General features: G+C 38.7%; 1 protein-coding gene across 1 annotated transcript in view; it reads left to right on the forward strand.

The window, feature by feature from the left end:
- The window catches only part of LOC113152627 (BMP/retinoic acid-inducible neural-specific protein 3-like), a 39406-nt gene extending 17587 nt beyond the window's left edge, over positions 1–21819 (forward strand). The window contains exons 4-8 of the mRNA XM_026345988.1: positions 1145–1329; positions 10639–10744; positions 11166–11402; positions 15238–15460; positions 19910–21819. Coding sequence (XP_026201773.1) covers positions 1145–1329; positions 10639–10744; positions 11166–11402; positions 15238–15460; positions 19910–21026 — 1868 coding nt within the window. The 3' untranslated portion in view covers positions 21027–21819. The remainder of the gene's footprint in view (positions 1–1144; positions 1330–10638; positions 10745–11165; positions 11403–15237; positions 15461–19909) is intronic.
- The last annotated feature ends 805 nt before the right edge of the window (positions 21820–22624 follow it).

Raw genomic sequence — 22624 nt, forward strand, 5'->3', positions numbered from 1 at the left:
AGTCATCCGTTCTTCAGATGTGATAGAAACCCCAAACAGGAAAAGGCTAGAGAGGTGCTTTACTGATTCACTTTCTAAATATATCTCTGCGGCTCATGTTCCTGGAGCCATTTAGCTGAAAATGCCCAACGTACATGATGTACACAACAAGCTGGGACAGTGCTAACGCTCTCTTCCTTTGCTTGCTCCATCATTGTTGCTGTAAATGTAGGTGAAAAATCATAAAACAGTTGAGATCGACCAGTTAAACAAACCCAAAGCTCTAAAGATTCTTGTATTGTGCTTAAACAACAACATACTGTATTTGACAAAACGTTGGCTCAGCTGTTAATGTGGAATGATCTGTGGTTGTTTAAGCTTCAGATTCTAAATCTGTTTTTGCTTTTGTTTGACAAAAATGCCCAACTTTATGATGAATACTGTATTATAATAAAAAAAAAATACCAGTATTGTATTTAAACCAAAGGATTTTAAGAATGAGACAAGATTATTCCAAACGTTTTCAGAGCCCAGTTCCTTGTTTGAAGAATCTTTCTAGAAAAGTGACAGACTCCTGGAAGAGAATCAAATAATTAATAAGGAAGCTCACTGAATAAGAATCACTTGATTCATTTTACTGTAAAACACATAAATTAACGTAAATCCATCAGATTATTCTTTTGGATGGATAAGAAGAAAGAAGGTATTAAGATGTAAAGATTTTTGTAGTGTATTGGAGACAAGTGCTAACCTTTATCATTCCCCACTGGGAATGAGCTGCATGTTAGATATACAGTCTCTCCAAATTAAAACCACATTCCCCATAAAACCTAAAGCTGTTAGAAAGGATTTTTCTATCGATCGTTCACTCCTTCCTGCATCTATCAATACTGTGTCCTCTGAAAGCCTTGGCTCTGATTGCATTGCAATACTTGTTCCATAAAGCATCACAATTTGTGAAGGATAGCTGGAGGTTCATTATCATTAGTAGAAGCTCAGTATCTTCCACCTTCACAAGGACTGTTTTTCTGCTTTTGTGATTGCATAATGAGTGCTGGCAGGTGTTCATGAGTTAATATTTACCACAGAGAACACTAAATGTGTGTGTATGTTCACAGGGGATGAGTCATTAATGAAGTGTGTGTCTCGGTTTGTGTATTCACAGGGGAAGAGTCATTAATGATCTTTGTGGACAAGCGGAAGTTGAGTCGGACAAGTGAAGTGAGTGAATCCAATGGCACAGCTGTGACTCTGGAAGCACTGCACCAGCTGGCTGCCTCCTACTTCATCGACAGGGAGAGCACCCTGCACAAGCTGCACCACATCCAGATTGCCTCCACCGCCATCAAGGTAAAAACCTGCTTCTCCCTGAGCTTCAACCAAACGCAGGAGCAACAGCAATAAAAACAAATCAAATAATCATTGTCCAAAACTTTAAATTAGTAGCATTGTTTGGACTTTTTATTTCATTATTACAGTTATTTGACCAAGACATTGTTAAAATCAGATTATTTTTCAGTGGATTAATGCAATAATTGTATTTTTCAAAACATGGCAAGTGATTTTGATTAGACCCCTCGCTAATGTATTAGTGACCACTTTAGACCCTTTGAAGACAGACCCTAGAATCAGCAGGTATAGCTCATTTTAATGAGTGCTTTCTACCGGCTAATCAGGGCCCTGTGTTCTTCTGTTTCTCTCTTGATCATTCAGTATTTTTAACTATGTTTATGCTTCAAAGCAACAATGACACTAGGGTGTATTCAGTATATGGGTAAAAACAACAGAATATCATGCAATCGTTCCCGAGAGGTAGCGGCTCATTTTGGTTGACTGTGTGTGAAATCCAGCAAGCCTATTACAATCAATATTGTAGTTGGTTTGAAAGTTTTAAACCTTAATTATTCTGAGAAGGTAGAAAGTACTTTTTCCGTTTTGTGCATTCTTGCTGTGCTCTCACTTACTGATTAATAGACTGAGTCAACTCAGACTGAAACAGCTGTTTATGTGCTTGTGTTTTTGAGATAATAATGCTGCTTATGCTCTCTGCTGGCCAGAAGTTTTGCAGCACAAAAAGAAAGTCACACTGAACAGTGGTCATTATGTGCCCAGTACTGACAATTGCTCCCAATCACTGTATTTATGACCCATCTGGCCTTTCCAGTGGCAGAATATCAGGCTGCAAATTATTAAAACACATTTTAAGGATGTACAGCAGTCTTCAGCTACTTTTATTGGGCTACTATTTTTAATTAATGAACCCTTCAAAGTCAAAACCTCCACTAATGTCCTAGCCAAAATCAGATGACCAGTGACCTCCAGTAAGGCAAGTAAACATTTCCAAAGTGCTATATAAAAGACAGAGAGATGCTCTTAGCAATTAAATACAGTAAGTCCATATCACATCCATATGTTTATTTGATATAAGTTTTAAGTAGCTAGGGTTCACTAACATTTTCAGACCATGAAATTTCTTGTTATAGCATCTCTTCAGCTTTGTGTCACACTTTATTTAAAGGAACAGGTGAATATGAAGCATAAAAAAGTGTAATCCTGTGGCGGTATTAGCCAAACAGGGTGTCGCGCTGCACTCTTTATGAAACCTCCACAGCTGATATCCCACCCACCATGAAAAGAACATTGTCACCATTGACTGCTGATGCAGTGCTGATGAGCCACAAACGTTGCGGCTTTGAGTAAACTGAGGCCAACCTGCTTGACAGTCTTCATGTTGCTGCTAGAGTCAAATACAGGTACACGGTTTTACAAATGAGCATGCTCAGTAAACAAAAGAGAGCGTGACCAAGAGAAGAAATGAAGCAAGCAGTATTGTTTACTTCCCTGCTCACCCTTTCATGTGTGCATTCACAAGCTGGTATATTGAACACTATGCTATCTAGATATGCTTATGATGTAAATATCGCCCTGCATATTTTACCACTTAATACCTTTGGGGTGTGTTCATTCATCACTTTGTCAGTTGTTATCAAGCAGGATGAATTGAATCGGCTGAGTTTGCCCTTCTGAATTCTCGGTGTTCTCTGAGGAATCTGTTCCCTCATGTGGCTTTATTGTGTTTACATTTGCTTGTGGTAAACAACAGATTAACGTCACAGAATGTAGCTAATATCTGCAACCTCGAAAGAGAAAAAACACCTATCTGAGATACTGCCAGCATCTTCAGTCTGTTTGTCGTGTGCTGTGTGCTCTGATTACACCTGTCTCAGCAGTGTTTCTGACTGGATGCTCCACACCCAGACGCATCAAACCTGAATAATAGATGCACACTTATTGCTTCAGTGTGAAATGTGTCCAGGTCTGTGGTCTTTTTTTTTCCTGCAATGACTCTGAGCAAAACTGGTGCTGAAAATGAACGAACATTACCTCTTTGGAACATGCGTAATGCAGGACAATGATGAGATGGACTAATCACATAGACTAAAAACCATTGCACTGGTATTATGATTATGGAGTGTCACATATAGTGGATCGACAACATCAGCCGTAATGATTGAGTATCTTGTAGCCAGTCAGAGCTCTAAAGACTGAACTCCAATTGAACATCAGAAACATCAGCGTCCATTTCTCTCATTCTTACTGTGTATAGCTGCAGCCAACGCACTAAATTGCTTGCCTTTTTCTGAGTCGCAGCCCATTTTTCATTGACTTGTCCTTAGTTATGCCCCACTATACAGTGCATCACAGATAAAACTGTACATTTTCTAAAGTGAATTGGCAAGAGGACGTCAAACTGGTTTGGCAGACGCCACTGAACCAAAGTGCTGCTAAAAACCCCTCTGATTGAGACGAATAGAGGAAAAAGCCCTCTGGGGTACATTTGTTTGTGAGGCATTTTCAGGTGACTGATGTAAAATATTCACAGCATCAGCAGCCTTTAATTCCAAACATGCCCCAACCCCACTGAAGACGGATGCCAAAACAAAGCCGCCTTTAAGAAGAGTACTGGTCCCCTGGTTTTAAGAGATAACATATTTTAAATGGTAGAAATGCTTGGCCTGAAGGCCACTGGAAAATAATCAAAGACAAGGAAAGTGAGATAGGAGTGCAGAAAAAAAAGACTCTGCTGTAACATGGTGAGATGTATCAGCGCTTCCATGTTAGTAAACTCCAAAGAAGGTACTAAAGAAATGACTCCATTCAAACATACTGAAATCAGTTTGTGGTGTCATATGCGACTGAACAGAACAGATGAGATGAGGACAGACAGGTCTTGGGTAGCAGGCCCCTAGCCCAGGAGGAACAGCAGGTACACAGGAAATTCTCAATGTGCTTTCCTTTGATTTGCAGCCCGGGCACGGCCATATTGAAGATTCATTAAACTAAAGTTGGGAGGCGAATGTTATTGACGGGAAGGAGAAGTGAAAAGGAATGTTTGACCCAATTTTTTTTTTACATCTTTGTTATTCACAAAAGGAAAATAAATGTTCTTCGCAAACCCATTTAACCTTTAACCAGATCTAGGATTTCTTTATTTGACACATTAGAGGTGACAAGATCTCACATAAGTTTATAAATAGATATGTGACAGCTCCTGATTTCCAATATAAAAATTTTAAGAATGTAATTTCTTCCAGATATTTCTTATTCATCTGTAGCTGGCTGAAAGATGTGAAGCCTAGAGAGGAAAAAATACATAACAATGAATCATATTTGCTCTCCTGGCCTCTCTACAAGTGACTTCCTGTAAAATAGCATAGCTTTGCTTTCCTTAAACAGACTCAGTCAACATAACATCACATCCAGTATTAAATTCCACTTTCTTCTCCCAAAGATTCCCCTCTGCTCCCCTGTGGCTCTGAGTGTTTTTTTTTTTTTTTTATTCCAGGGCACAAAATAATCTCATTCTGATGCTATTTTCTCCTTCTTCCCCCCTTTTTCTTGCTTATACTGTATGAGCTTATCCCTCGCTGGTTGACATTAGAGTGTAAGCCAGTGCAACAAAGTGCTCTTTAAACATGCATTGAAATCCTCAAAGACTGAATAAACAGGCAGAAATGTATCTCAGATGCAAATGTGGATTTGCACATCTACTTTCCTGTGGCGATTAACCAAACGACAATCCTTGAAGGTACGGCGAATGAGGCAATTTTGAAATGAGCGATGATTTTCATGAAACATTAATGCTACAGTATTTTGTACTTTTTCCAGCAAGCAGAAAGTGCAGCCATTTAAAGTCCATTGTTGCTCAGACATCTGACAACACAAGCTCACTAAGTGACATTTTATGCAGTTTGTGGAATTATTCATATGAGGGATTTGCAGCAGTGATGAATCTTCATCAGTAAAATGCTCTCGCCTAACTGGTTTTATAATAATATTAAAGCCGTGCATTTTTAAATAATGGATGTGCCTCAGAGCCATCTGTATCAGTGGACCATGTTAACAGGCTAAGTGCTGCGTTGCCCTGCTGAGACCCACACCAATAAGCCAGAGGCTATCATCTATCTACATATACGGGTCAAGAAAAAAACGAATCCCATTAAAAATAATCGGATTCAATAGATAATATAGAAAACAAACTATAAACTTGAACATATAACATTATCATTTATAATAACGATAATCAAGCAAACCGAGTAGCTGTGCAGCTTTTGGTCGAGGTACAAAGTCAGACCAGGGCTCTGGCCCTCACCTGTTCCAGAAGTTGAAACAACTCATGTGGAGTCATTGCACTTGTGCGCTGGGCCTCTGTGTCTTCTAAGAGTGGAGCTATGTCAGCTTTCCAAGTCGCAGTGTTTCTGCGAACAGTGTGTCAGGCAGCAGGCAGAGTTACATACTCACCAAAGATGAAACTATAAAAGATGCCTTCTGGGCTCACTCGGGAATGTTTGCTTGCTGCTTGACTTTGCAGAGTGGTGACAAATTAAAGGAAAATCCTGAATAAATGTGTTGAGCAACATTACAAATGCAGATGCTTCCAAACACGGCATGAGAGCTCAATGAATGGTTTGAAGAAAATCATGTGAATCATGTAGATCTCAACACAGTTGAGCACTCAAGGGAGATTTTATATGCATGTGTTGAAACCCAGCTTGTAACACTGTAGTAAAAACTACCAAACACAGAAATATGTCTAGAAAGAGACTTGGAGACTCCACGCCAAGCATAGCAGCTTGTGGTCAAACACTGGAAGGTGGAGTTGACTTGCTTGACTTACCTTTCTTATGCTCATATATAGTTTTATACTTGAAAAGTGTGATCATATTATTACTGAGTGTGTTTTTCTCGAGTTTTGTTAGAGTTTAATTATTTATATATTTATTTGCCTGCTTATCAAACCGTCTGCTTCAAGGATTCTGTGCACAGTGGTGAATGGTGAATACAAAAAGAGACGACGCAACAAAAAACAAAGTTTAATTGAAGGCTGAACCAGGCATCAGCCATTATATCATTGCACTTGAATATGAGCATGAATTTGTGAAAATGGTCTGACCTAAATGATCACTCATGTAATGATGATCATGTTGCACAAAGTAAAAAATTAAAAAATGAGTAAAGACAAACAAATATTTAAATATTCTCAGACTTAATGCATTTTAAAGAGGATTTAGACAGTTTCAAGATATTGTTTTATATGTCTAGAGTGCAATGAGAAATTCACGGTGATGAGATAAACAAGTCACGTACAAAGCATGCCTAAGCATTACAAACTGCTTATTCCAGGAAAGCATTTAAGTGCAATTAAATGTTCCATTAAATACAGCTGTTACTTATTCCAGTGCAGTCAGCACAATTATCTTGTTCTCAATTATGGCACATTAATAATTCCCCCACCAACTGATTCTTGTCATTTACATATCACATTTTTTAGAACAACTTACTGATTTCTCCCTTTTAGCAAAATGTCCCAAGAGGTCTCTAAAGCAGAAAGGTCTACAAAAAGGATTTGTCTTTTTTGGGTTGATTTCTAATAGAGAAGGCTCATTGTGCACACATGCTTTGCTCCACTGGGTTCTTTTTGCAGATGGTCTCATTGCTATGCATAGAAAAGCCATCGTTAGATTTGCATTTGGTCAATTTTCTCCTTTAAGTTGGACATCTGTCCGTGTGAAATTAATCTGCACGTCCCAACGGAGGCTGCTCATATTTTAATTAATTGTGTTAACACATCAATAAGAAAAAAAGAAGAATGGAAGTCAACTCTCACTCTCCCACACAATTTCTAGCTCCGTCTACATGTCCTGTCTAAACGGATGAAGTCTTTGTTTTCAATAATATTAATTTGAAAAACATTAGATCAGTTAAGCTTTTTTTTCCTAGTAGAAATGTGCCATGCTTGCAAACCATGAGCCAAGCTTTTACCTTTTCTTATGTCTCAGTGCACTTTGTTGTATTATTGACCTTGTAGATGTCAAAACTACGACAACTTTGCTGCCCTCATCAGCAGAAGTCTTTCTTTTCCTCCTGGCTGGATACCATGGTTGCTGTCATTAATCTAGCAAGGAGATGTGGTTACTTTTATTGGACCTTTGGGAAAATATTAAAAGAAGACACCGTCATGGTGTTTGGCAATAATTCGCAAGTGACAGCGAAGGAGATGGATTTTCCTCCAGGTTGGCAGTTTATCTTTGCTGCCCAGGGAGCCTGGATATATGCATGTTCTAAATCAAGCTTTTGTCAAGGATGATTGAATTGAGATTGTGAACAATCTAACCATGAGCTCAGAGAAGAATAGACAGTCTGCATGTTGTGTGTGTGTGTTTTATCTACACCAATCTGGTGTTATGTCTTTGAGGCGTCGACGTGGGTACAACTTTTAAGACTTGCAGCTAAGGTTGGGGGCTCTTTTTATGCTACTCTCAGGAGATTTCTGATTCTACAAAAGTTTTTTTCACTTACAAGTTTTTATTAAACTTATTCGCTGGATTCAGAATGTGCTCAATAAAATAAATTGGGAAAGTTTTTTTGTATTAATTTATGATAATATTTAATTAGTGGAGATTAAAGTCTTTATCTACACAGTATTGTGTCACCACAAGGATCTTTAAATCAACATGTTGTAAAAATGTATTGCCTTTTTATTCAGAATAACCAATAATACCTCATACCTATAATATACTCATATTCAGTGTTCTTGAGGGATCTTATCAGTATAATATGTCCTTTCCACAGTAACTGTGAATTTAATATCCCTTGTCTATAGTTCACCTTAATGCAAGAATCTTTGATTAATTTTGATGGCAGTGTAGGCTAATGACTCTAGAAGATTGAAGCAGTTGCTATAAAAGTAGTTAGCATTTAGTCCTTCTTTGTTATTGTACTCTGTCAAATCACACATGAATTCTCTTTTTTAATTTAATCTACAATACTTGAGATTGTTTTGGATTAAAGCCAGCAGAGAATGAGCAATAACATTTCATAGATCACCAAACTGGTAAAAGAAATAAACACAGTTATCTGCTGAACCTGCTACAAAGTCTTCATTTGTCCCAGAGAATCATGTTGTCCTGGCACACGAGAGGTGTTTTTATTAAAATCAGGGAGAGGACAGGTTCACTCCATTTGCACTTAAGCAAATCCAAGCCAGCAACAGATGCTCAAGAAACATTATGTAGCCCTGTACAGTCTGTTATGTTTGCTGCCACTGAATTTTACATTAGCATTGGATACTTTTAAAACTTTGTTTGTTAATCAGTATGTTGCACCTCAACCACACTTTTTTAATGCTGGACCCAACATGGGTTTGCACATTTGGCACAAAGTAAATTTAAGACCTTTTATATTTTAAACTGTATAAAGAAAATGTGTTTATTCAGCCAAAGAAATGACAAATAGTCAACTAGATGTCTGAAATAATAATAACTTTAATGTTTTACTCCAGTCATAAGAATGACTTCTGTCAGCTCTCCTTGTGCTGCTACCTTCTCATGCTGGCAGCAATGGTCAGATTTTTGGGTAGCATGTGCCCCCCTGGCAACGGCAAGCGAGAAGCTCAGAGTCCTAATCACAGGTGCTGTTTTCATGAATTTACCAAGCAAACTGAAGTTATTTCACACAGCTCTCCAGCCCAGAAAAGAAACGGCACAGTGCTGTTTACTGCACAAACTGTTCATTCAGACAAACAGTGGCTCAGTGCCTTAGACACACAACTCAACTGCACACACCCTTCAACACAACATTTACCTCCTAAATATAAGCTACAAAAAGGAGAAAAGGAGCTGTCTTCAACGTTTTTCTTTTACTCGGATATGGTTGAATGACCCAAATCTGTACTGTGAGGCCGTTTCCATACAGTTAAATGCAAAACAAACAAAAAATCAGTCCAGGGTACCGTATGTGGTCCTTGGTCCGAGTCATATCCAGCATCTTCAGACAAATTAACATGATTTGAACTAAGCATCAAAGAAAAAGTTTCTATTGCTAATTAGGTTCAAACACGTGTTTTGACAGCTTATTCATAAAATGCCATCATGATCCATGCCTAAATAAAAAGCATGGCCATAGATTTCCCTTTAAAACAGCCAACCCAACTACTTCTGCCAACTAGTTTGGCGCCTCACTTTATGTCACTGAACCGTTTCCTAGATTTCTACAAGAGTTCTCCTGAGACAAGAGAAACTTGTGCTAACTAAATGTGTTTTCTCCCCTCAAGCTGCAATAATTTAATATCCTACAACCCTCAGTAGCTCACTTGGGGTGCAATTTATTCTTTCACGGACACTTCACACCTCACCCTCAGCTACATACATTTGTTCTGGGAAACTTTTTTTGCCCTTTTTGCTCTACACTGTTCTCACCATCACCTGTCTGCCATTGTGAAGTGCTAACTTCTAAAGTGAGGTAAAAGAAGCGGTTTGATTGATCATGATTAAAGTAATCAAACCTAAATAAAACGTAATCTCAAATCTGTTTTTAACGCCAACACAGGTGCACTGACATTGCCAAAAATGACGAGTTGCACCATTTGGGCACATCACAAACCACTGAAAGTTTTAAATGTTTGTGTCAAAGTGTCTCTTAGCATAAAAATATATCCTTTAAATAAAAAAGGGAAAAACTAGTGTGCGTAGGTTTTGAAATCATGTTCTTTTAGTCTATGAGCCAGAACAATTCTCACTATAATTTTGTTACATGCTGCACGATGATGTTATAACCTTTAATGTACCAGCAGCTCTGCAAACATAATAACCCTACACTGCAATATTGCTTGACTCATTTAAAAGTTTGCAACACACAATTACTGTACATGTATCCCCAGGTGTATGTATAATTGAATAGGACATGCTTACACTAGCAACACAATGAATTTTAGCATGTTATGGGTGTCAGTGGGAATTATGATGGGTAAACACATTGTAGAGATGAATTTGACAGATGACACCACGATTTACTCATTACGCTTTACTTCAGGGATCCTCATCACAACTAAATTACCCATACACTAGTCCACAAAGTCGTTATCTTAAATATGATTTGCAGAAGTCTAAAGAATGCGTAATATTTTTTGTTTCTCGGAAGAAGAGACGGTGAAGGGAAAGAGTGTTGCTAATCTTATTCTGCATGATATTTAGTCATGTTTCCTCTCCTTTCATGCTCCTTTCCTTTTCTTTATCTTACGCTGCCTCTATATTTAATGTCATTAGTGGGTTCTTTCTCAGTATGGATTATTGTTACGAGCCTCTGTTTTTCTCCCTTTAGGTGACCGAAACAAGGACGGGCCCTCTTGGATGCAGTAACTATGACAACCTCGACTCTGTCAGCTCCGTTTTGGTTCAGAGCCCTGAAAACAAGATTCATTTGCAAGGTTGGTCATCCATAATTGAACTCCCCCAATTTCTGATGGAATTGTTGCAGTGTCTGTTCTCTGGCAAGCTTATAACTGCAGTACGAAAGTGTCAGAGTGGATTTAGCTTCAATCACTCATCGTTTTTTTTTTTTGCTTTTTTTTTTGCCATGCATCTATTGCAGAGTTCTGACGTGATTCCCAGATAGTAACGATTCAGAACAAATGCAGCAGAATTGTGAAGTAAAAGTAAAATTTCAAGCGTATCGTCAGTGATGCCAAGCATGTGTTAGCATTAGAGAATTAATACCAGGCTTCAGTGATTTACAGATCTAGTGCACTAAAACAAATCATATTTTATGCTATACTGCAAGAACTCTCAGCTCAGTCATTCAGTCATGTTACATTTCCATGTTTTGTCCTGTTTTCGTCTCTGCCTCAGGCCTCCAAGCCATACTTCCAGAGTATCTGAGAGCCAGGTTCGTGCAGGCAGCTCTGAGCTACATCGGCTGTAATGAGGAGGGCCAGTTTGTGTGCCGGGACAATGACTGCTGGTGCCAGTGCACTGTGGACTACCCACAGTGTAATTGCCCTGAGGTGGATCTGAGGGCTATGGAAGCCAGTTTGCTGCAAATCCGACTTTCCTGGAACACGGCCAACCAAGACTTTGAGGAGTCAGGTCAGTGTTTTCCTTTTTGCACTCATTGGACGGCTGTGACTCTCCCATTACGCCACATCGTTAGAGGAGCCAAAGAAAACAAAGACAGACAAGCCATGAACACAAGGGGCAAATACATCAGAACTGTGTAATAAGAATTCATTAGTACACTGAGGAGCAGTTTTTAAAATAGTATCTTACAAAAATATAAAGAGTGACAGAGAGGAGCATCTTGTTCTTATTAAGTGGATTGACTTGGTTTTTATGGACTGTACCAAAGTCCATTAGCTGCTATTATGTTAATCAGCATCTCAGTAGAGGTGAACAGTGGTTAAAATGGTCCTATTGTGTTATTTTACAATAGTGATATATAAAAACAAAGAAAACCATCATTCAAACCATAAAATCATAATTGATAAATTAGGTTCTTCATCACATAGCTGCACAAATATTGTAGGACCAATACTGTCATAAAGTAAACTGCAACATTTCCCTGGACATATTACAAGCATAGCCGACTCAGAAGAAATGGCAGGAAGTTCTCTAGCGGTTGACAAATCTGTCATCTCACATTGTGCGTTGTCAAAACAACCAACACTCTTCTCTGACCTTCAAACAATGGCCTTTTGCTGCCATATGAGCCTGTCTACATAGGGAAATTACATGGTGCTAAAATAGCGTCCACAAAATAAAAGGGCAGCATTTAGCGGAACGTGACTGGGTCAACAGTTATTCAGACAAATTCGGGTTTTCACTAGTGTAGGAGGAGCTGTTATGCCCCAGAAACAACTAGGTTAGAGTTGCTGTAATGTGCAGCATGTGATGTAAGCTGTGATTTTATACATAGCAGTGCAGTTGTATCTGTTTTAATCAGTTTCTATTAGCTAGTTTAATTTATTGTCAACTTGTTAACATGACAGAAACATGCACATCAGACATCAGCTAACCTTTGCACTTTCAGTTTCGGGTGTGAGCAGGGCATTAGCGTGAGTTTCAAACAAGCTTTTTGCCAGGTGTTTTCATTAATTAATAGGTGCACTGTCTGGCACACATGCTGACAATTAGCCCATATGTTGTGCCCTCACGGTGTTGTGTATTACATATTTTAGAATATCTCCCAACATAGCTCTGTTTCTCTCCCCGCCATTAAACTGTGATCTACATCTACAGGCTCCGAGGGCATCTACTGTCGCTGTTTCAGTCATTTCCAGCCCTGCCTTAAGCTGTTCTTTTGCACCATGCTGTCTGTGAGTGCTATTACTGGCTACATGCTTCTGTACTAAGGGCAACTTGATTAGCGGACAGCTGGCAATAACTTCAGCAGCAAGGTGCCCTGAGAACTGCAGTTTGCAGAGTATTAAATAAAGAAATATAAGTAGGTTCCCTTGAAACCCCTGGGGATCCACTTTTATACTTGATCCAAGAGAGAACAACTATCATCAGTACTAGAGAAATTAATAAGCATGACTCGGATTGCTGGAAGAGGCTTCCACACTCAGCTGGTGGTAAGAATGATTTGCTTCCACCTTCCACTGTGTTGTATTTTAATTACCCATTAACCATGGATTCTATAGCAATGTAATTCTTAATGCAGTATGTTTAGCCTTACATGTCACATTTTCAAAAAGGTCTTCACAGAGACAGAAGGTACAATGTGTACCAAGGCATGGAGCTACAATAGGTACTGATCTGATTTAATTATTTTTGCTTTAATTGGGATATTTGTGTTAAACCAGCTACTAAGACACATTGGGCATTAATTGTAAATGTATATTTAGAAATTTAGGATGATTTTGCCAAATAAGCCTCTTGATACACATCATTGCTCCAACCCACATATATCATTTTTAATTATGCCCACACGGTGTCTTATATTCCTCCAAATCTGACAGTGCCGACTATTTTTAAAATCATACAAAACAGAAGCGCTGTTAGCTTCCTGGGTTCAGTGGCTGACAAGATAATAATGGTGGGTAGAGAGTGGGTTCCTGGGGATGAAGGATTGTTGCCTCAGTAATAGTCTATTCAGCAGCAATGCTTGCTACCTTCCACAGGAAACTTTATTTCCTAAACAGGTTTAGTTGCTGTTTCATGTACAGGAATTAATTAATCACTGTGTCATATTTTATTCATTTACTTTGTATTTTCCAAAGATACTGTGCACTTTTACAGGAGAGACGTGTCCAAACAGATAAATCAAACTCTTGTAGTTGTGAGATTAACTTGAGTTTATGTTGTATTGTTTTTTGCAGTGCCCTTGAGATTACCTTTTCCTTCTCATCATTATTATCATCTATGATTATTAGGTAGATTGCCTCCAGTTCTGTATCTGTTTGATTTGTCTTGATGATGTACTGAACTTGACTTGGCTGTTTTTTATCACCTAATTGGATCACCTAATGACTGACAGCCTGCAGCTGTGAGAGGATGGTGGGTGGGGTCAACCTTATAAATACAACTGGTTGGAGTGAAGCCTCCTGCCATGCTACACAGATAAAGGACAAAACGATTAAGCTTTCTTTTGGCCCTGTTAGCAGCTGAAGATCTGTGTTTCTTCTACTGTTGTTTTTGCAGTTTTACAAAAGCTCATGTTCACATTTGAGGGAATTTGTGAGAGGTACTTCTACGAATCAAGATAAAGGAAGAAATCTGTGTAGACTGTAAATTCACAAGTTGAGGATTTATTCTGAAGATTTGAAACAAAGATTTAGCAGAACACAAAAGAAAACGATGAAAGAACATAAAAAAAGACCAAAACATGTTAAAATCTGTATTTTTCTTCTTGTTAACAAGTTTGCATGGGAAAACCAAAGACAATAACTAAATGGGTCATGCTAGGAGAGACCATCCGTGCATCCACCATCCTATTCGGTGCCAGAGAGCTCTAATGTTCAAAAACCATAAAAAACACACCAGTGTTGCACTGGGGGGCATAGTCACACCTACATCGTCTTATTGTATGTTTGCTAGTACGCAGTGACTGAAGACGGCTCAAGTCTCTGAGTAAAAAATGTAAAACCTACATTAAAAATTAAATAAAATACTGTATATTAATAAGGAATAAAGGCCTCTGGACCACTTATATAATGTAGCACTAAGGATATTTGCCAATATCAACAGTCTTTACTTAACATGAGGAATTAAATGAACAAACACTGCGGCTGCACTGTCTCCTCAGGAGAATATCTCTCATTTAAAAGTGTAGGCCGTTAATATATTTTATTACAAGTTGTTTAATCAACTTATTAATTTCACAGGAACATTCAGTACACCTTGCATAATCACCAGGGAAGCCATTGACACTTAAATGGTTTTCTAATCAGGTGCAGTATTATCAAGATAATACAAACTAATTACAAACAGTAGTGTGGTCATTTTCTCAGCAGCAGTGCACAAGCATTGATTTTCCATACAACCAGTTATGATTAGAATAATGAAGATATTGTTATTGAATACTTTGGAAATGTGAATACTGCGCCTTGTGTGTGCTATAGACAGGTTGGCAGATATGATCTTCTGTGTTCATGTGTCCATGCTATTTTTCTCATAGACAGACCCACAGTATTAGTCCTGGAAAAAGCTGCCGGCTGTTTATTAATGAAAGGGAAAAGAAATCTTAACACAACCCCATATTTAGCTGTGCCTTTTTCCATTAGCATATGTGTCAAACAATATCACTTCCAGTTTGCCCTGCAGCTTTTGAATCCATGTGGCCTCTGCAAAGTGATTTATCTCATTTGGGCTGACTAAATTAGCCAAATATAGTTGGAAGGAAGTGAGAGAGCTGGTTTGCCCTGTGTTAGAGAACAAAAAGATAACTCTGCTCTCCTCTCACGTGTCTCTCTCTGTCTTCCAGATGAGTTTCAGAATTTTGTTCGAAGGCTTCCCACATTCTACGCTCTGAACACGTCCGCCATCCAGTACTTCTGGAAGATGGATCCGACGGTACATCAGCGCTACAGACAGCTAGAGCTCAGCACCCAGCAGCTCCTGAGCAAAGCGCGACGCATTGTCAACAAGCTTTTCACCCTCAGCAAGAGGTGTCGAACGCAGCCTAAAATTACAATGCTGAGGGAGAGGTGAGAAACTGATGAGTATTCCTGCTGACCTTTCTGTTAACACAGATGTGGAAGTGTGTGTGTGTGTGTGTGTGTGTGTGTGTGTGTGTGAGTGCGTGTGCGCACAAACGTTTACTTGCGTGCATGTGCATGCATATGTGAAAATAAGCAAAAAGTCCAAAGCCTGCAGCCACATCAAGTCTTTCTAGGCAAACCAAACGGCACTGCTCATTTATTTTCTTTGGCCCACACTGTGAGCACCACTTTGTATCCCCTGAACTAGGCATTATGCTAATAATGTACACAATATATTATCACCTTGATATTCAACTGAGGTCCCACTGAAGTGAGCTACATGTATAGTGTCACACCTGCTGACTTGGCTGCACTCCCAGCCCAGGTCTTCTTTACATCGAGGAAATCAAAGCTATCCTGCTGTGAAATTAAAGTGTGCAGTGTTTAAAGAAAGATGCTGCGTTCGGGAGATTTTTCTTTTGGATAAATAGCCTGTGATGGAGTCGTACACAAAAAATGTCTCCTCAGTGGCAGTCATACAAGCTATTTTTGTGTTTCTCTCACAATAATTCAGTCATATAGTCTTCATATCCCAAGCTTATGAAAAAGAAATATGATTATGCCTGTACAGCTGATGGAGCCAGGTTTATTTTGGGAGCTATTTCAGGTGGGAAACCAAATATTCATCCTCTGCAATATGATTTTTAGCATGATTTTCTTTCCCCAGACAGTTTCTGAGACAAATGTGTGGATTGCAGTTATAAAATGCAGCTGGAGTGATTAAAGTAAATGCTTAAAGTGAACATTTAGGGTCATGCTGTGATATAAGTGTGTTGTCAACAAACAGCGTGTTTTCAAGAAATCGAAGGAAGGAAGGAGGAGTCTTTTGGTTCATATTAACAGGCTGCAAAGCCAAGCAGGTAGCATTAAAGATATTATCCCTCCCCTTAAAATAATGGATTTTCATTTATAAAGTGTTATTTTAAAATTCAATCCAAATTAAATTCATCAGTGAACTACAAAGCTGATACACAACTTTTGTGTTTCACTCTATACCACAGCGTCTTTTCATGTAACCATGTGTGTCACGACCTATTTCATACATTTGTTTTGTTCCTCTTTACAAAAGAGAATATTGTATAATATGTATTTGTGCTGCCATCATTCATGTACTGAAGCATCGTGGTCTTTGTCAGATGAAGGAAATTACGTGCTTTGTAATTTAACGCTGCAGATCCATTTTGGAGTTTCTTTTGTAACTTTCTAGTACAGTCATTGGAGATGAGGACACCATGTTTTTGGGGACTTTTCATCTCCACTGTTGGAGAATACAAGAGGTGTCAGGACAGTAGTGATGAAGCCACACAGAATAGAACAGATGTGCTTTTTTTTTTTTCTCTCTTTTCTGAAATTACCAAGTAAATAAATGTCACTCTTAATGGCTGAAATGTAATGCATCTTCTGTGGAGAACAAAGTTTGGCTCACTAGTGAAAATTGAATCCATGGCAGAAGGAGGAAGTCGGTGTGTGGCACTGATCTGCGTGAAATGAGCTGACAGACATGAACAGATTGCAGAGTGAACACCCAGCTTCTCTTTGGCCCGTACTGCACACTGCGTCTCCATGACAGTTTACATGTCCTGCTGACACAATGCGCTTTATGATGGCAGAACAGCTTCCTCTCTCTTGCTGTGCACAGCCTCCACTCTGGAGGTGAGATATGCACAACTGACTCCAACTGATGAGTTTCAGACAAGCTGGGTACTGTTAACACATTATATCGACTGTCTTTTTAAATTTGATGATTTGAGAAAATGTATTTTGCTCCTTTCCTTTTTCCTCCACGTCACACTCTGCTACACACACTGGCTGTGATGATGTCTTGCTGGTTCAAAGCACTTCTGAAAAAACTGGCTTGTAACTGACAAACAGTACAGCTGAAGTTTTCTATAGACTCTTTTTTTTTTATAGATTTATTTATTTATTTATGGATTTCCTTTGTACTAGTATACTGTACATGTTTATTGAGTGATGGGGTACAGTACTTTGCAAGAAAAAAAGGTGTAATACAAGTAAAGAAAAATCACACTTTCACAGATTTACATTAGTGGCTTTATCATAAACAGCCCTGTGCAGGCTTATTTGGTTGCGGTGGAATGAAAAGTATTTCTAGCATTTCTTCTGTTTTCACACTCTTAAAATGAATTTATGTTGTCAAATTCTCCACTATGTAATTAAGGACACCATAAAGGTGTTAGAAGCTTAACATCATGCAGAAATACTGTGAAAATCTTTCTTTGCTTGTATGCATTTTACCTTAACCATCACATACTGTTTGCTGTGCCCTAACAGTAGCATTGTGGCCCTTGAAGTGGCTTGAAATGACTAAAGGCCCCTGTTGTAGCTACAGTGCAGAGTTTAAACCACGGTGTCTACATCTGTCAAAGTTAATGATACTGTATGTATGTAATTAATCGCATATCAGAGAAAAGGCAGGAGATGAATATTAACTTTAAATATGAAAATGTGGTTTTGGCATTAATTGCCACAGTAATGCCTGGGACTATTGATTTTCCCAATGAGAGGATACTAGTGTCAAAGCTCTGTTGTGGCTGGACATGGCTGGATGAATTGCTCTGGATGCATCTCAAACCAAAGCCAAGGGGTACCTTTTAGTGTCAGTGCCAGATGCCAAAGGGCTTGACAAAGTGGGAGAATATGACTGCACATGAGAGGATGGGCTGTAGCTGCACAACTAGTAGATAAATCAACGTTTTCATAAGCACAAAATGAATCAATATGAAGTAATTGTATATGGCTGTGTATGTCTGCTGGCCAAATAATTAATATTGCATTTGACTGTGTGAAATTCATCTGATGAAACACTGATTAAATACTCATCCTATAATTATTATTTTATAGAAAGCTTATTTCATGAAATGTGATACTGCAGCTCCGAACAAACCAAATGAGAAGTATATGTACTTTATTTGTTGCATGGTGACGCGAGGCACTGAAAACGTCTTGGTGCAATGCTTCTGCTTTGAAAGGAAAGGTCAACTCTGTGTCGAGTCATCACCAAGTGTAACACCACTGTGCACAATTATACTTTATGTTTACTAAACTTTGATGGGGGTGTGACAGTAACACAGAACCACAGCGGGCCATGCGGCTGCTCAAACCAAACCAAACCGCATTTTAATATACATGCTGCATCGGATCGAATGAAAATGGACAGATTTAGTTTGATGGGTTTTTAAAGAATTCTTCATCTTCAATGTTTTAATGCACAGTTTCCATCAGAAAGCTTCATGTCCAAAGTATCAAAGTCTTCATCAACTGAGTTTGGGAAATAAGGGTTTGTTTTAAATGTATTGCCACTTTAATCTGCTCTCGTTCGACAGTGGCTCTGTGTACAAGCGTATTCATCCAGCATTTATCATAGAGTCACATCAAATTTTTAAGGAACAGCAATAAACACTGTCACAGCATTTGTTCCTGTGCAGAACAAAATAAAGGTCTACCACCAGGTTAAAACGCCAAAATATGCCTTGTATACTGTGTCTGCTCTAAACCCGGTTTGTTGGCTGACCTTACATGACTTTAATCTAATATTCATCATTAATGTTAAAATTCCCAAACAGCAAGTTTATTTATACGTGCACCACTGTTTTCCTTAAATTAATTTAGTAGCTGCCCACGACCACAATAACCAGACTGCAACCTCTGCTAGAAAACAAAAGTATGTAACAGATGTTAAACGAAGAAAGTAAAATACTAATTTATAATATTATAGTCTTGTCATGCAGTCCATCTGCTCCTCTGTTAAAAAACATTGTGTGGAATTTTGATTTAACATTACAGCCTGTGTCTGAGAATAAATAAAACATTTTGTAGGTGTTTTCAGGGGATCGAATGTTCAGGGATTTAAGTGGATTGCTTAAATTCAGGACTTACTTTGCAGAGTTGGGAAAATGAAGTGATGTAGAGCTGTGGAGGACTGTTAAACCATAAACATTTACATCTTCTGTGGAGGAAATAATTACCAGTGGATTACATTGTCTATTAGCATAATGAGAATATACATAATTAACCTAAATGGCAAGTTGCAAATGTGTTGATATTGAACAAATCAAGAAAATGTTCCTAAACAGAATTTGTTTTCCATCAAAATATCCAGTGTTGTAGTACATCATGCTGTCGTGTGTGTGTGTGTGTGTGGTAGCTGTCGTGTGTGTGTGTGTGTGTGTGTGCGTGTGTGCGCTCTGTACTCCCACCATCCACCTGAACCACCATTTTGTATCTTACTTCATTAATTAATTCAAAAGAATATTTAGCATAGTAACATTATTTTTTTGCAAAAACTACATTTACATAATATTTGTAATGTTATTAGATATATGTACTGTATTTATTTCTACATTAATCTGACGGACTCCTCTATCTCTGTCACAGGCCTTTCAGCTACTGGATGAACTACATCCTTTCTATCATGTACTGCAGTGAGAACAACCACATCGGCTCCTATCTAGAGGAAACTCGGAGCTGCTCCTGCCCCTACGAGCACCCCCCCTGCCAGGGCGTGATTCCTTGCACAGTGGGTGAGGGCACCTCCTGTGCCTCTTGCTCATATGAGAACCGCTCCCGCTGTGCAACCTGCAACCAGGGTTACATGCTTAGCCAGGGTGTGTGCCGCAACGAAGTGCCCGACTCCACTGACCACTACATTGGTTTCGAGACAGACCTGCAGGACCTGGAGTTGCGCTACCTTCTGCAGAAACGTGATAACCGCATAAGCATTCATGGGATCTTTGTCAGCAACGACGTCAGACTGAACAACTGGTTTGACCCATCGTGGAGGAAGAGGATGCTGCTGACGCTGAAAAGTAATAAATACAAGTCAAATCATGTCCACATGCTCCTGGGGATGTCTCTACAGATCTGCCTTACCAAGAACACCACTCTGGACCCCATGCTGTCAGTCTATATCAATCCATTTGGGGGGAGCCATTCAGAGAGTTGGATCATGCCCATTGACCAGAACAACTACCCAGACTGGGAGAGGACTAAATTGGACCTTCCCTATGACTGTTATAACTGGACTTTGACTTTGGGCAACAAGTGGAAAACATTTTTTGAAACTGTCCACTTTTATCTGCGGAGCCGGATCAGAGGGCCCTCAAGTAACGGGAATGGAACTGTATATTACGAGCCGCTGGAGTACCTGGAACCAGGACGGAATCTAGGGTACATGAAGATCAATAGCATCCAGGTATATGGCTATAGTATGCACTTTGACCCGGAAGCGATCCAGGACTTGATTTTACAGCTGGACTATCCATATACTCAGGGATCGCAGGACTCAGCCCTGCTGCAGCTGCTAGAGATCCGGGACCGGGTCAACAGGCTTTCCCCGCCTGGAGCTCAGCCTCTGGACCTCTTCTCGTGTCTGCTGCGTCACCGGCTGAAACTGTCTACCACAGACGTTGCCAGGATCCAGGCAGCGCTGCAGACTTTCAGTGCCAAGCAGCCCAACTCAATGGAATATGAAACAACCAAATTATGTAGCTAATAAGTCGGCAGGCGGCCAGTTGCACAGACGGCACAGCAGTTATCACACAGGCCTGATTATGGTTAAGAGCAATTTTGGAGTCACGCAAGGGACATTTGGGGGACATTTTTGTTGTCGTCATGGATCTCAAGAGTGCATTTGAGATTCTTATGTCAGCTTTTCGTATAAATTTGTACAACATTGTAGAATTAAGGTGGATTTCACCAAACTTGCCTCATATCTTTCTTTTTCTCCTGATAAAAATAATAACTTTGACAGTTAATAATATAAATTTAAAACTCTGCCATGACTGATATGTTGCCAATGTGCTAACATTTGTAGACTGCACAAGTTCAATCACTCACATAAATGAACAAAAGCTTTTGCTGATGAAGTATTACCCAAGCAATGTTATCATCTCACACACATAAACAATTCAACACCACCATGTTTTTCTGTTGGTCTGTATTTTTCTCATTACATTCATTTTTCTGGTGCAAAAAAGAAACGTAAATATGTTTTTTATCACAGCTGTTTTCTTTAACTTGGGACATGAGAGGCACCTTTCTGTTTAGCTTTCTGCACTGCAACAAGCTCACTCCTTTTTTTTTTTTAACTCTACTACAAAGTTTTTGTAAGAAAACAGTAAATCAAATAAAGTGATTAAACAGATGCTGTATTACTCCAGAAAAAGACACCATGATCACAATATATGTTACATGTGCTTTTATTTTTATAATGCTGTTGTTTGTGAAACAAAAATTACAAAAACACTGTCTATAAAATGTATAATACAGTTTGTTAATACACTAAATAAAATACATTTTTATGTGTGGTCTATAGATTAGTTTGTTTTATGTATACAGAATACAGTACAGTGGCACAGCAACAGAAAATAAATCAGCAACTAGCTATAGTTTTAAAATCAATCTGAACAACTCTAGTTAAAACATCACAGTTAAAACTTTTAGTTCAACTAAAGTAACTTTTAAAACAACAAAGAAACAGAAAAAAAATCTACGTCGTAATGATGCAAAGAGGATTTGTTCATTAAAGACATTTCGACATTTCAAAAGCAAATGTGTAAATATTAAAAATATTGTTGGCTGATCCATTAAGTTGTTTCAGTTTCGGGGTCCTGGCTTTGTGCAAACAGGCTCACTGTCACACTGTCGTGTTGTTGTTGGGTTGACTTGACATGATTGGCACAAATGAATGGAACCATTGTTGAAGTCTACATTGGAAAAAACCCAGCACAAAAAAAATATGAAATATAAGTGCAAAACTGTGTGTGTGTGTGTGTGTGTGTGTGTGTGTGTGTGTTTACAGTACAGGACATAGTTCAAATTTTAGTTAAGAAACGTTATTTATAATATCAGATATTTAATTATATCAAATGATTTGGTAGGAGGTCAGGTGGCCCAAGCAAAACATAACTTAGTTACAGAAAAATAACCATTAGTTGTTATTTTACATGTATTTTATCTTCTTCTGGCACAAAGACCATAATTCTGTGGACATCAATCCAAGATTAGAAACATCTATACTGTACGTACAGTAAATTGTTCTTTTTTTGTTTTACATGCTGCATCTAGTATTTATATTTACATATTTAGATG

This window comes from Anabas testudineus, chromosome 4 (genome assembly GCF_900324465.2).
Source record: "Anabas testudineus chromosome 4, fAnaTes1.2, whole genome shotgun sequence".
Classification (NCBI taxonomy): Eukaryota; Metazoa; Chordata; class Actinopteri; order Anabantiformes; family Anabantidae; genus Anabas; species Anabas testudineus.